Source organism: Chiloscyllium plagiosum, unplaced genomic scaffold (genome assembly GCF_037043375.1).
Source record: "Chiloscyllium plagiosum isolate Xiang-an unplaced genomic scaffold, Cpla_swu_hap1 HiC_scaffold_2, whole genome shotgun sequence".
NCBI classification, from domain to species: domain Eukaryota; kingdom Metazoa; phylum Chordata; class Chondrichthyes; order Orectolobiformes; family Hemiscylliidae; genus Chiloscyllium; species Chiloscyllium plagiosum.
The window spans coordinates 90,564,648-90,579,225 of NW_028270140.1; the positions used below are offsets into that span (position 1 = coordinate 90,564,648).

General features: G+C 39.8%; 1 protein-coding gene across 6 annotated transcripts in view; it reads right to left on the bottom strand.

Moving 5' to 3' along the window:
* Window positions 1-14,578, bottom strand: part of ythdc2 (YTH domain containing 2) — a 151,975-nt gene that overhangs the window by 107,392 nt on the left and 30,005 nt on the right. For all 6 annotated transcript variants that reach the window (XM_043710759.2, XM_043710748.2, XM_087998617.1 and 3 more), the window contains 3 exons: window positions 9,871-10,027; window positions 7,317-7,424; window positions 6,952-7,106 (listed from right to left, as the gene is read on the bottom strand). In XM_043710759.2, coding sequence (XP_043566694.1) covers window positions 6,952-7,106; window positions 7,317-7,424; window positions 9,871-10,027 — 420 coding nt within the window. The remainder of the gene's footprint in view (window positions 1-6,951; window positions 7,107-7,316; window positions 7,425-9,870; window positions 10,028-14,578) is intronic.

Below are 14,578 nucleotides of genomic sequence, written 5' to 3' on the forward strand. Positions count from 1 at the left end.
ATACTCCAGTGAAAAAGGTCCCAGCCTATCCGGCCTCTCCTTAAAATATAAACCCTCCAAGTCCCAGCAACACCCTAGCAAATTACTTCTGGACCTCTCCAGCTTAATATCCTTCTTATAACAGAGGACCAGAACTGGACCCAATACTCCAGAAGAGGCCTCGCCAACATCCTGTAAAACCTCAACATGCTGTCCCAACTTCTATATTAAGATCTGAGTGATCTATCTAGTCACATATTGAAATCAGCATCACATCAATCTAGAATCTTAGTCCCAGTTACTCCTTTTCAAATAGAAAATTGAACACAATCATACAATTGTTATTAAATGTTCATTCACAAGGGAAACAGATTCTGGGTTATCCAAAATGAAGGACAGGAAAACTTTGTGCTGCAAGAGCTGCTCCTTTAAGGTATTTTCAGTGTTAAAGCTGATTTCTTCGAATTAGGATCAGTAATTACTGTTTCATAAGCTGTTGAATTGTTTTGGAACTTTGGGGAAAAGATATCAAAACAATGACACTTTTGAAAAAAGAGGAAGTGACAGTGACCAGATGGGAAGCGATTCAAACAGAGAAAGAAACCTACACTGCTGTCTGACCCAGCAGCGATTCTGCACAGCTAATGCATCTACTGTTTGATTTCAAGTATCTCTAGACATCGGAGTTCGTCGAGGAGAAATTAACAAACAAACTTCACAGCTGACCTTGGAGGATCTTGTGGGAGAGCTAACAACAGGGGAGCAGCTAAGTGGCTTTTTAAAGTGCAACCTTACTGCTTATTTTGTAAAACTACAACAGTGAGTAAAGCAAGTTCTTTTTTGATGATATGTTTTACTGAGATCTGTCTCTTGATTAAACATTAAAAATATAAAACATAAATACTAAGTTAGTCTGGAGCAGTCTTTTTTAGAGCAGTAAGACTGTGCTATTTTCTAGGTCTGTAGATAGTTAAGGTACAAAGATGCTCTTCCTGTCAGATGATGGACATTAGGCAGTTTCCATGTTACTGATGATTATGTTTGCAGGAAGCATGTTTGGTTGTGAATCCTATTGGATCACATGGATCGGTTGGCACAGAAGTTAGAGGCAACGAGGAATTTACAGAAGCTAGGGGGTGTGATGGATGACTGCTGTAGGAAGGGAGAAAAACCCACAGATACAGGCAGGTTACCGCCAGGAAATAGAGGCAGGTGCTGCAGGAGTCTCCTGTGGCTATCCCCATCTCAATCAAGCATGCAGGTTTGGAAAATGTAGGGGTTGATGGACTGTCAGGGGAATGTAGCATGAACAGCCAATTTAACTAAGAGTATGTCAGGTTCCAAATGATTGATTGTATTAGGGACTGTCTAGTCAGAGGCACAGACAGACATTTCTGCAGCTGACAGCAAGAAATCAATGGTGTGTTGCCTTCCCGGTGCCAGGATCAAGGATATCTCAGAGAAGATGCAGAATATTCTCGAAGGGTAGGGGACCTTGTGCACATTGGAACTAAAGACATTAGAGGAGAAAAGGATGGAATTCTGAGGAGGGAATATAGGAAGTTAGACAGGAATTTAAAAAAAAAGGTCCTCAAGGATATAATATCTGGATTATTTCTGGTGCTACGAGCTAGTGAGGGCAGGAATAGGAGGATGGTGCAAATGTATGCACGGCTGAGGTGCTGGTGCAGGGGAGAAGGGTTCACATTTTTGGATCAGTGGAATTTCTTCTGGGGTAGAAGTGACCTGTATAAGGTCAGATTGCACCCAAATTGGAAGGAAACTAATATACTGACAGAAAGATTTGCTAGAGCTGTTGGGGAGAATTTAAAATGGTGTTAATGGCGGTGGCTGTGGTGGGGGACCAGGAACCAAGGAGACAGTGAGGAAAGTCCTCAGCCTGAGACTTGTAGAGTTGGGAAAAGGTGCAAGTCAAACAGTCAGGGCAGGCAGGAACAAAGTAAAGCAGAGAGCAATGTACGACTGATATTAAACTGCATTAATTTCAATGCAAGAGGCCTAACAAGCAAGGCAGATGAACCTAAAACACGGTTAGGAACATGAGGCTGGGAATATCACAGCAATTAGACGTGGCTCAGGGATGGACTGGACTAGCAGCTTAATGTTCCACGGTATAAATACTATGGGAAGGATAGAAAAAGGAGGAGGAGAGAGAGGAGGGGGAGTGGCATTTTTGATTGGAGATAACATTATGACTGTACTTAGGGAGAATATTTCTGGGAATATGTCCAGGGACGTTATTTGGGTGGAACTGAGAAATAAGAAAGGGATGATCACCTTATCGGGATTGTACTATAGATCCCCCAACCAGTCAATGGGAAATTGAGAAACAAACTTGTAAGGAGATCTCAGTTATCTGTAAAAATAATAGGGTGATTATACTGGGAGAATTTTAACTTTCTAACATAGACAGGGACTGCCAAAATGTTAAAGGCTTGAATAGAGAGGAATTTGTTAGGTGTGTACAGAAAGTTTTCTGATTCAGTATGTGGATGTACCTACTAGACAAGGTGCAAAACTTGACCTACTCTTGGGAAATAAGGCAGGGCAGGTGACTGAGGTGTGGGAAGCCTGGAAGCACTATGGGGTGTAGGGCCAGTGACCATAACTCTATTTGTTTTAAAGTAGTGATGGAAAAGGATAGACTGGATCTGAAAGTTAAAGTTCTAAATTGGAGGAAGGCCACTTTTGATGGTATTAAGCAAGAACTTTCAAAACTTGATTAGGGGTGGATGTTTTCAAGTAAGGGGTGGCTGGAAAATGGGCAGTCTTCTAAAATGAGATACCCAGAGTTCAGGCACAGTATGTTCCGGTTTGGATGAAGGGCAAGGTTTGTAGGTGTATGGAATGCTGGAGGACTAGAGAAATGGAGATTTTAGTTAAGAATAAGAAATCATATGTCACTTGTAATCAGCAGAGATCGAGTGAATCCTAAGAAGGGTATAAAGGCAGTACGTGTACATGCAAGAGGGAAATCAGGAGGACAAAAACAGGACAGGAGATAGCCTTGGCATATAAGGTTAAGGAGAATCCAAAGAGATTTTATAAATACACTAAGATCAAAAGGGTGGCTAGGGAGAGAATAGAACCCCTTAAAGATCAGCAAGGCCACCTATGTGTGGAACCGTAGGAAATGGGGGAGATACTAAATGAGTATTTTGCATCAGTGTTTGTCGTGGAGGAGGATATGGAAGTTACAGAATGTGGGGAAATAGCGACATCCTAAAAAAAATGTCCATATTGCAAAAGTGGTGGTATTGGACAGTTTAAAACGCATAACTCTGGGAGCTAGGGAAGTGATTGTTGGATTCTTGCTGAGATACTTCTTTCATTGATAGCCACAGGTGAGATGCTAGAAGATTGAAGGTTGGCTAATATGGTGCCACTATTTAAGAAAGGTGTAAGGAAAAGCCAGGGACCTACAGACCAGTGAGCCTGATATCAGTGGTGAACAAGTGGGTTGGAAGGAATCCTGAGGGACAGGATTTACATGCATTTGGGAAAGCAAGGATTGATTAAGGATGGTCAACATGGTTGTGTGTGTGGGAAATGGTGTCTCACTAACTTGATTGACTTTTTTTGATTAGGGCAGAGCAGTGGACATGATCTACGTGGACTTCAGTAAGGCATTTGACAAGGTTCCCCATGGGAGATTGGTTAGCAAGGTTAGATCTCATGGAACACAGAGAGAACTAGCCATTTGGATACAGAACTAGTTTGACGGTAGAAGACAGAGGATGGTGATGAAGGGTTGCTTTAAAAACTGGAGGCCTATGACCAGTGGTGTGCCACAGGAATTGGTGTGGGTCCACTGTTTTTCATCATTTATATAAATGATTTGGATAGGAACACAGGAGGTATGGTTAGTAAGTTTGTAGATGACACCAAAATCGGAGTTGCAGTGGATAGCAAAGAAGGTTACCTCAGATTACAACAGGATCTTGATCAGATGGGCCAATGGGCAGAGAGTGGCAGATGAAGTTTAATTTAGATAAGTGTGTGGTGCTGCATTTTGGAAAGGCAAATCAGTACTTATGTACTTAATGGTAAGGTCCTGGAGAGTGTTACTGAACAAAAAGACCTTGGAGTGCAGGTTCACAGCTCCTTGAAAGTGGAGTCGCAGGTAGATAACTTAGTTTGTCATTATTGGTCAGTGCATTGAATATAGGAATTGGGTGGTTATGTTCAGGCTGTACAGGACATTGGTTAGACCAGATTTGGAATATTGCGTGCGATAGGAATACTTTCTGTCGCATCCTCCTATAGGAAGGATATTGTGAAATTTGAGAAGTGTTTAGAAAAAACAAGCTTTGCAAGTTGCCAAGGTTCAAGCTATAGGTAGAGGCTGAATAGATGTTTTTTTTTTCTCTGGAGCACTGGGGGTTGAGAGATGACCTCATACAGGTTTATAAATCATGAAGAGTATGATAGGGTAAATCGATAAGGTCTTTTCCCCAGGATACGGGAATCCACAATTAGAGGACATCGATTTAAGGTGAGAGGGGAAAGATTAAAAAGGGAATTAAGTAGCAAATTTTTCATGCAGACAGTGTTGTATATATGGAATGAGTTGCCAGAAGAAGTGGTGGAGGCTGGTATAATTACAAAATTTAAGAGGCATCTAGAGGAGTACATGAATAGAAAGGACTAAGATGATATGGGCCAAATTACCATAAGCTACCTTTTAATTTGCCTACTTATTAAGAAGTCTCTCAGAAAATCAAATACCGAAATAATGGGACTAGATTTACCTAGGACATCTGATCACAAAGGACGAATTGGACTAAAGAGTCTGTTGCATGCTATATATTTCTATGACCATTTGGCTGTTAACTCATCCTAACTTTAATTCTAAAATAGCTTATCCTCTCGTTTGCTCTGGGTGTTGAACCGCCTGCACATTTGAAGGCAGATCAACATAAAAGCCAATAAGATTCATACACACTGACTATTTACACATCCTGCCCCCTTTGCAACTTTACCAGTGATAGGATGATGCAGGGTATGTTGAGCAACCTACTCGCTAGCCAATCAAGTAGCCCTTAAGAAGCCATTATGCCCAAATAAGCATATCATTTCTCTACTGCTGCAATTTGAACAACAATCAGGGAAGTGTTTCCTAGCCCACCCAGGTGTGGGAAACCAATCTATCCTGTATTGTAAACATCAGCACTTTAGTAATTGTTGATGAATTGAAGGAATCAGCCATAACTATCTGGAGTAAACTCAAAAGGGACAAGGGCAAAACTGTTTTAAAGGAATTAAAAGCAACATGATAATTAGCCATCCCTGGGAAGGAGTTGAAACAAGTTTTTTCCCCTGGGAGAGAGGCGCTAATAGCCACTTGATAACCTGCTGCCTCATGGCAAATGGGCAATTAAGACAGCCTGTCCTCAGGTAAAGGGGCTAATTGCAGGAAAGGTTGTGGCTTCAGTCAACGCCAAATGTAACCAAAAACATTCTGATAAGACAAGCTGCAGACTTGATGATTCCAAAGGAGTAGTCAATATTTTGGATGAAAGCATCTAAAAGGATTGTTAATGTCACATCACAAACTTCAAAGAGGAAAAATTGTTCAAGAATTCAACTCCATAATTCTTCAGCAGGACTTCAACAACAACACTGCACAAGGATCAAACCCCAGACATCCAAAGACGGACACTTGGTAGGAATCTTAGCTAAATTACACAATTAATTAGGTAATAGCCAAGTTGTGAGGCTTAACTTATTAACTTAAGGAGGTCTGATTTTGGTTGCTACATGCAAAAAAGTTTCAATCATTGTTTCAGTATTTCATTGTTTGAGAGATTTCTTAATAAGTAGTCAAATTAAAAAGGTAACTTGTGGTAATTTACACGCAATAACCCTATTTCTTCACCAACCAGAAATTCGCCTCCACTCCACCACTGTCCTGGCCTACTAGAGTGCTCTCAGCAAGATTTGCCTCAGGTTCTAGCCCCAGCACAGCATGCTTCCTTTGAGCCTTGTTGCGGTAAGGGGATAAAGGGTTATGCTGAGAACACAGGAGAATGGGGTTGAGAAACATATCAAAGATCGAATGGCAGGGCAGACTCAATGGGCTGAATGGCCCAATTCTGCTCCTATACTTCATGGTACTTCTAACCCATTGACTTAGAAAAATGCAATAACCAAGTAGGTCACCATCATGGAGTACACCCCTTCTATGGGCAGGCTATAACCACAGCTGTGGTCAGGTAAGCGAGAAGAGCCTCAAATCCTGCTAGGAATGCTGGCCACATTGGCCTGACATCAGGAGTCCACCCCCAGGTAGTTCTTGCAAGGTAAGCAAATTTACTGGAAAATCCTAGGAGCACTCTGGTAATATGCATTGTCCTTAGTTAACTATCACTTGTTTGGATTCAGGTAACCCTGCAAATTCACATCCAGTCTCAGGAAAATGGCCAAGATAAACCAGCACAGCAGTCAGCAGTACTAACTTTCCTTTCCTGCTTCGCTTTGTATATTAGGGTACAAAGTCCTGACAATAAGACTTTGTTAGATAGCTTGCAGAGTCAACAGGAATTCTCGGGAATATTCCTTGAATTGGAAACAGATTTTCTCTTGCTTTTCACGAGCAATTCATGGAGAGTCAATTGTGTACTTGGTGACACCATAGGGTGAGTCTAATGGCTAGTTTCATGCTTTCTGTGGGGTTTTTCTTGACCAAATGCAATACTGATATAAATGAAACAAAAATGAACACTTAACCAGAAGTTTGAACAAATCACAATCTCTACTGATGGCACAAGATGTTGACATTATGAAGAAAATAAATTAGTTACCCCATCCTGCAGGAGTAACAATTTTTAGATTACTATGAATATAATCTGTGGATTGAACCACATGCTCTTGAAACTAAATGTAAAATGGTCAATGTGGGCAGAACAGCAGGAAAATAGGAATAATTTCAAAAAGAAATTGTCAAATTACCAACTGACTGAAAACACTGTCTCCGCCATCATCGAGCAAATCATTTTCTGCAGTCAGGCTCGGGATAAATCTTTGCCTTTGATATTCGGATCTGCTGGCACTGCTGGTCTCCTTAGCTTTATACCACTCATTTAAGTTTGTTTGCTGTTTTTCCTCTGAGAAGGTAGAACATAAATTATTCTTAGCTCATGAATTAGTTTTTCTAAGTACTGCTTAAGGTTAACATTCCTGAAACATGTTACATTACATTATCAGGTTAAAATCTTACCAAAAAAGGGCTGTTCCTGTTACTGGATCATTATTAGCTTTGTTTTTAAATCCAGGAGTCAGGAAGCAACGGTGATATTAGATGTATTTGAACTTACCTCGTTGTTTCTCTTTTTTATACTTTAACATTTCTTTGTTTGTATATCCAGTTGTACGCAAGATGTCCTCTAAAAAGAGTTCTTTTACTTCAAATGGTCTCCCCTGAACTTGATAGAAAGGGACCAAATATTAAAAATCTGTATTTGAATTTTCTCAGATTGTACTCTTGATCCAATCTACAAGTTTAAATTGTCCACTACAACCAAGAGCTTTAAAAAAAACCTTGTCAGTTCTGGTACACAATTACAAGTCCTTTTATGCCATTAACTATTCTTTCAGTGTTACAATCCCAGCTGGTGTTATTACCGGTATTTCTTATTCTGAAACCTGGTTTGGTAGATCACATCTGATTTTCTTTTTTGTTATGACAAAGTAATCTTCCACTGAAATATAAGCAATGTTGAAGATTTCATTTTACCAATAAATTAGTAGTTTATGAAACAAGTGAAATGAAAAATTAGAATAGACTGTTTATATATAACACACCTTTAAATATTTTGAAACACATGGTGAAATATAACTGCATTAATCCCCCCCAAAAAAGCCTTTACATCTCCCAAAAACCCCCCTTTAAATACTGAAGAGGACAATGGTCTTCTCCAACACCGCCATAGGCTCAAGTTGACAATGCTTTCAACTTCCATTCTGGAAAATCTATTAGCCTTTTCCTGGAGTTTTTACCATCCTGAGCTTAAATGTCCTCAGCTTCAAATGACCTCTTCAGGGTTTTATCCTGGTCTGGAACTATTACTAAACATCTTACTTGAATGTAACCTATTTTTACCATCTTCTCCTTTTCTCAGGAAAATGTTTTAGATATCCATAATCATTCAAGAGTTCTGCAGAATTGCCTCAAACTGAAAAAAGTTTTTTTTTAAATCAGAAGGTATGTTTTCCAAAATCTTAAAAAAAACAATTTCATAAACTTCCATCAGAATGCATAGCTCACTTATGAATTTTCCTAATGTAAATAAAAACCCATTAGTCCTGCAAAACTATTTCCCTCAAATATTTTTAAAGATATCACTATGGCTGCTGAAATTCTTACAAGTTAATAATTAAGCCCATCAGACACAGAAAATAGCCAATAATTCAAAATCAAACTTAAATAAAAGATCCTAAAATATATGTAAATCTCATACCCTACAAGATCAAGTAACTTGCTCCAGAGATTCAAGCAACTTCAATAACTATTATTTGGGTACACTTGACAATAAATCAAAATATGAAAATTGAACAGCTTTTTTGTTCAATGAAAGCATACTGATGGTGACCAACATCTCTACTGTTGCTATTGCACTGCAGTAATGTGAAACACCTAGCTTTACCTGTTAATCAGACCCATTGCTCAACTGCCCATTCTGTGCCAGATTAGACTGGAAGGACAAGGTACCCCAAAAGGTTAAGCATCCCCCAACATTACTGATGACTCGAGAAGCATTATAACCAACGGTCTTCCCAACTGAGTATGGGGTCACTCTGATGCTAACAAGATGCCAGACAGTGCACAAAATGTTAATATTTTATTCATTGGTTACAACTGAATTAATTGGCCACCTGCCTTAATCTTGAAGTCAACAGGCAACTGACTTCCCATTGTTTCTGTCACAACTTTACCAACTCCCCTACTTCATCTTCAGAGAGCAGGTAAAATCCAGGTCAATCTTCATTTGCTGCTCTTTTACACTCATCAAGCCAAGTCATCTGACTTAACGGAAATGATAATGGTACATATGCAGGCCATGAGGTTACAAGCCAGGAGGAATATAAAGTTGTTTCTGCTAAAATCTCTTAAATCAGAATGATTTAACAATTGGAATGGCACACAATACGATGAAGGGTATTCCTCAATGTGAAGGCAGAAATTTGACTTCACATACTGTGCAGTGGTCACTCTAACCAAGATTGTTTGGATAAGTAGATTGGTAAGGAAAAGCTCAAATAGTTACCTTCTTTGTGTTGGTTTTCTAACCATCACCACCTTGTAGGTACAGTCAAGCAACTATGTTCAACAGGAATTCACATATCCCAGGAAGGTGGAGACCTAAACTAGAGGGCATAGGTTTAAGGTGAGAGGGGAAAGATTAAAAAAGGGAGTGAAGGGGCAACCTTTTCATACAGAGGGAGACGAGTGTATGGAATGAGCTGCCAGAGGTGGAGGAGGCTGGTTCAATTGCAACATTTGAAAGGTATCTGGATGAGCATATGAATGGGAAGGGTTTAAGGGGAACACGGGCCAAATGCTGGCAAATGGGACTAAATTTATTTAGAATATCTGGTCGGCATGGACGAGTCAGACCGAAGGGTCTGTTTCCATTCTGTATATCTCTATGATCTGCTGGGTTTCTCAATCATTTGTGTTTTTGCTTCACATTTCCAGCATCTGCAGTTCTTTGTTTTTTTTTTGTTGACAAAATATTGTTTAACTGAACCATTTCAGACATGAAAAGGAAAACTGATAGCCATCCAAATAGTTCTGAGGTGGAGGTAAAATCAACAGCACAACTTTAAGATATAAGGTTAGACAAATGTTATTCACCAATTTTTACTTACTGTAAATTACAGGACAGCCGGTAAAGTATCTGATGAAGAGATTAACATCCAAAGCTGCACTAGAAAGTATAAGCCTTAGCGACGGATGTTTTTGCATCAGATCCCTCAGTTTAGTTAGTAAGAAATCACTAAATCTATCTCGCTCATGCACTTCATCCTGTCACATAAAAAAAAGATAAAGAAAGGATTTAATTGTTAATATTTATTGTTCAAATAGTGGAACAAAGGCAAGATAACAGCCATTTTAAATGTGCATAACCTCTGCTTACAATTAATTGGTTAATAGTTGTACAGTATATACCCCTATTCCTGCCCCCAATACATTTACCAAAGCAATTAACTCACTACATGTAGTGAACAGCTTTTGCTCTGTAGGATGAATTCAAACAGGTTAAGTACATTTTGTGATTGAATATTAGTAGCACTTAAGAAGTTCCAAATTCTTCTTCATAAGACATGATCTAAGGATGAACAGCCACTTTTCTAAGCTGAACAACTAAACTATGGCTTTCATCTTCTTTTCAATAGCAATCATTTACTAAACATGCCATCCATCAGGTTTTCAACGTGTGCCCGTGTTTCACATCAGTTGAAGACTGACAATTTTCATTTTGCTGTAGGTTGTACATTAGCAGAAGGTAGAAAAGTTTAAAAGCAGTAAAGCCTGACAATGTTTTTCTACAACCTTTTAATTAGCATTTATTGTTAATAAAGTTAGATTGAAGAAATAATCTACTAATGCAGCATTTAAATTATTTAATTTTCCTCAAAGAAACTTTCTGGGTCTTGCCCAGCTCTTGGAATAAATATGAGTTTATTTTCTTGGAATAAATATGAGTTTCAGTTCTGTTACTCTGATAAGGTTACTTTGTGGCTGAGCTATACAGCTGTTTCCAGCTTCAATCCTTGAATAACATCTCTTTCACGCCCTTGTTTAAAATTGCAGCCACACCTTTGAGATAAGGAGATGTTTTGTGGATGAACTGAAATTATTTAGCATATCCATCACTGTACTGGTTTGGAAATAGAACAACCTAAGAACACTGATGATTTTTAAAGAAACTACACTTAAAGGTTCAAGAGGGCGTAACAAAGACTGTCAACAATTATGAACTCATTTATTAATCCTTTGTTTTAATCCATTTACTTTGGCTTCACTCTATAAATTTACACTCAAGTTCATACACAAAGGGATTATTTTCATGTCTAATCTGTTCAAGAGAAATTATTTTTGACTTAAAAGATAACATTACACGTCACAAAACGCCAAACCTTGATACTAATTTGTTCCAGATTCCCGGGTTGTGAAGTATGGTTATCCTTTTTTTCGATTATTCTTTGTTCTCTCAACATCTCAAGCAGTAAATAATTACAAAAAGAGACACTCTGTCAGACCAGAGGAAACTGAAGGGATTAAGTATGCAGCCTACCAAAACTTTAGAGTTTTTCACGATAGGTTGGGACTTTCATCAATGAATCACAGGAGGTTGAGGGGTGACATTATTGAGGATTATAAAATCATGTGGGGCATAGATAAGGTGAATAACCAAGGACATTTCCCTAGAGTGGGTGAGTTCAAAACTAGGAGACACATTTCTAAGGTGAGAGAAAAGAAAGATTTAAAAGGGACATGAGGGGCAACCTTTTCCACATGGAAGGTGGTTTGTTTGTGGAATGAACTGCCAAAGAACTGGTGGATGCAGGTACAGTTACAACATTTAAAAGACATTTCAGTAGGTAATGAATAGGAAACGTTTAGAGGGGTATGGGACAAATGCAGCCAAGTGGGACTAGTTTACTTGGGAAACTTAATCGGCATGGACGAGTTAGACTGAAGGGTCTGTTTCCATGCTGTATAACTATGACTTTAGTAAGGTGCACTTACTACAAGAAAAAGGCGTTTTCTCAATTCAATGCCAGATCACCACTGAAAAGGATCACAATTTAAATTTGAAATACTTTCACTAAAAAAGAAACTAATAATGCTGTCTGAAGCAGAAAAACCTGATTATGGAGGTTTCAAAGAAGAGACAGTGCAAACACAACAGAAGTCAAGAGTGTGGTGCTGGAAAAGCACAGCAGGTCAAACAGCATCCGAGGAGCAGGAGAATCGATGTTTCGGGCACAAGTCCTTCACCAGGAATGATTGAGAACAGAAGAGAGTCAACAGTCAGGGACAACATAGGACTAATAAATTAAACTGCATTTATTTCAATGCAAGGGACTTTACAGGGAATGCAGATGAACTCAGGGCATGGTTAGGAACATTGGACTGGGATATCATAGCAATTACAGAAACATGGCTTAGGGATGAACAGGACTGGCAGCTTAATGTTCCAGGATACAAATGCTACAGGAAGGATAGAAAGGGAGGTGAGAGAGGAGGGGGAGTGGTGTTTTTGATAAGGGATAGCATTACATCTGTGCTGAGGGAAGATATTCATGGAAATACATCCAGGGAAGTTATTTCGGTGGAACTGAGAAATAAGAAAGGGATGATCACCTTATTGGGTTTGCATTATAGACCCTCTTATAGTCAGAGGGAAATTGAGAAACAAACTTGTAAGGAGATCTCAGCTATCTGTAAGAATAATAGAGTGGTTATGGTAGGGGATTTTAACTTTCCAAATGGAGTGTTAAGGGTTTAGATGGAAAGGAGTTTGTTAAGTGTGTACAAGAAAGTTTTCTGATTCAGTATGTGGATGTTGGCTGAAAATGTGTTGCTGGAAAAGCGCAGGTCAGGCAGCATCCAGGGAACAGGAGAATCGACGTTTCGGGCATAAGCCCTTCTTGTGGATGTACCTACTAGAGAAGGTGCAAAACTTGATCTATTCTTGGGAAAGGGAGGGCAGGTGACTGAGGTGTCATTGGGGGAGCACTTTGGGACCAGCGACCATAATTCTATTAGATTTAAAATAGTGATGGAAAAGGATAGAGTACATCTAAAAGTTGAAGTTCTAAATTGGAGAAAGGCCAATTTTGACAGTATTAGGCAAGAACTTTCAAAAGCTGATGGGGGGCGGGGGGCAGATGTTCACAGGTAAAGGGATGGCTGCAAAATGGGAAGACTTCAGAAACGAGATAACGAGAATCCAGAGAAAGTATATTCCTGTGAGGGTGAAAGGAAAGGCTGGTAGGTATAGGGAATGCTGGATGACTAAAGAAATTGAGGGTTTTAAGAAATTGAAGGAAGCGTATGTAAGGTATAGACAGGATAGATCGAGTGAATCCTTAGAAGAGTATAAAGGCAGTAGGAGTATACTTAAGAGGGAAATCAGGAGGGCAAAAAGGGGACATGAGATAGCTTTGGCAAATAGAATTTAGGAGAATCCAAAGGGTTTTTACAAATACATTAAGAGCAAAAGGATAACTACGGAGAGAATAGGTCCCTCCTCCCTACCTTTTATCTTAGCCTGCTGGGCACACTTTCCTCATTCCTGAAGAAGGGCTTCTGCCCGAAGTGTCGATTCTCCTGCTCCTTGGATGCTGCCTGACCTGCTGCGCTTTTCCAGCAACACATTTTCACCCCTCAAAGATCAGCAAGGTGGCTATTGTGTGGAGCCGCAGAAGATGGGGGAGATACTAAATGAATATTTTGCATCACTATTTACTGTAGACAAGGATATGGAAGATATTGAATGTAGGGAAATAAATGGTGACACCTTGCAAAAATGTCCATATTACAGAGGAGGAAGTGCTGGATGTCTTGAAATGGGTAAAGGTGGATAAATCCCCAGGACCTGATCAGGTGTACCTGAGAACTCTGTGGGAAGCTAGAGAAGTGATTGCTGGGCCTCTTGCTGAGATATTTGTATCATCAATAGTCACAGGTGAGGTGCCGGAAGACTGGAGGTTGGCTAACGTGGTGCCACTATTTAAGAAGGGTGGTAAGGACAAGTCAGGGAATTATAGACCGGTGAGCCTGAAGTCGGTGGTGGGCAAGTTGTTGGATGGAATCCTGAGGGACAGGATGTACATGTATTTGGAAACGCAAGGACTGATTAGGGATAGTCAACATGGCTTTGTGCATGGGAAATCATGTCTCACAAACTTGATTGAGTTTTTTGAAGAAATAACAAAGAGGATTGATGAGGGCAGAGCGGTAGATGTGATCTATATGGACTTCAGTAAGGCGTTCAACAAGGTTCCCCATGGGAGACTGATTAGCAAGGTTAGATCTCATGGAATTCAGGGAGAATTAGCCATTTGGATACAGAACTGGCTCAAAGGTAGAAGACAGAGGGTGGTGGTGGAGGGTTGTCTTTCAGACTGGAGGTCTGTGACCAGTGGAGTGCCACAAGGCTCGGTACAGGGTTGTCTACTTTTTGTCATTTACATAACTGATTTGGATGCAAGCATTAGAGGTACAGTTAGTAAGTTTGCAGATGACACCAAAATTGGAGGTGTAGTGGACAGCAAAGGTGGTCACCTCAGATTACAACAGGATCTTGACTAGATGGGCCAACGGGCTGAGAAGTGGCAGGCGGAGTTTAATTCAGATAAATGAGAGGTGTTGTATTTTGGGAAAGCAAATCTTAGCAGAACTTATACACTTAATGGTAAGGTCCTAAGGAGTGTTGCTGAACAAAGAGAACTTGGAGTACAGGTTCACATCTCCTTGAAAGTGAAGTCGCAGGTAGATAGGATAGTGAAGGCGCCATTTGGTATGCTTTCTTTTATTGGTCAGAGTATTGAGAGGTTATGTTGC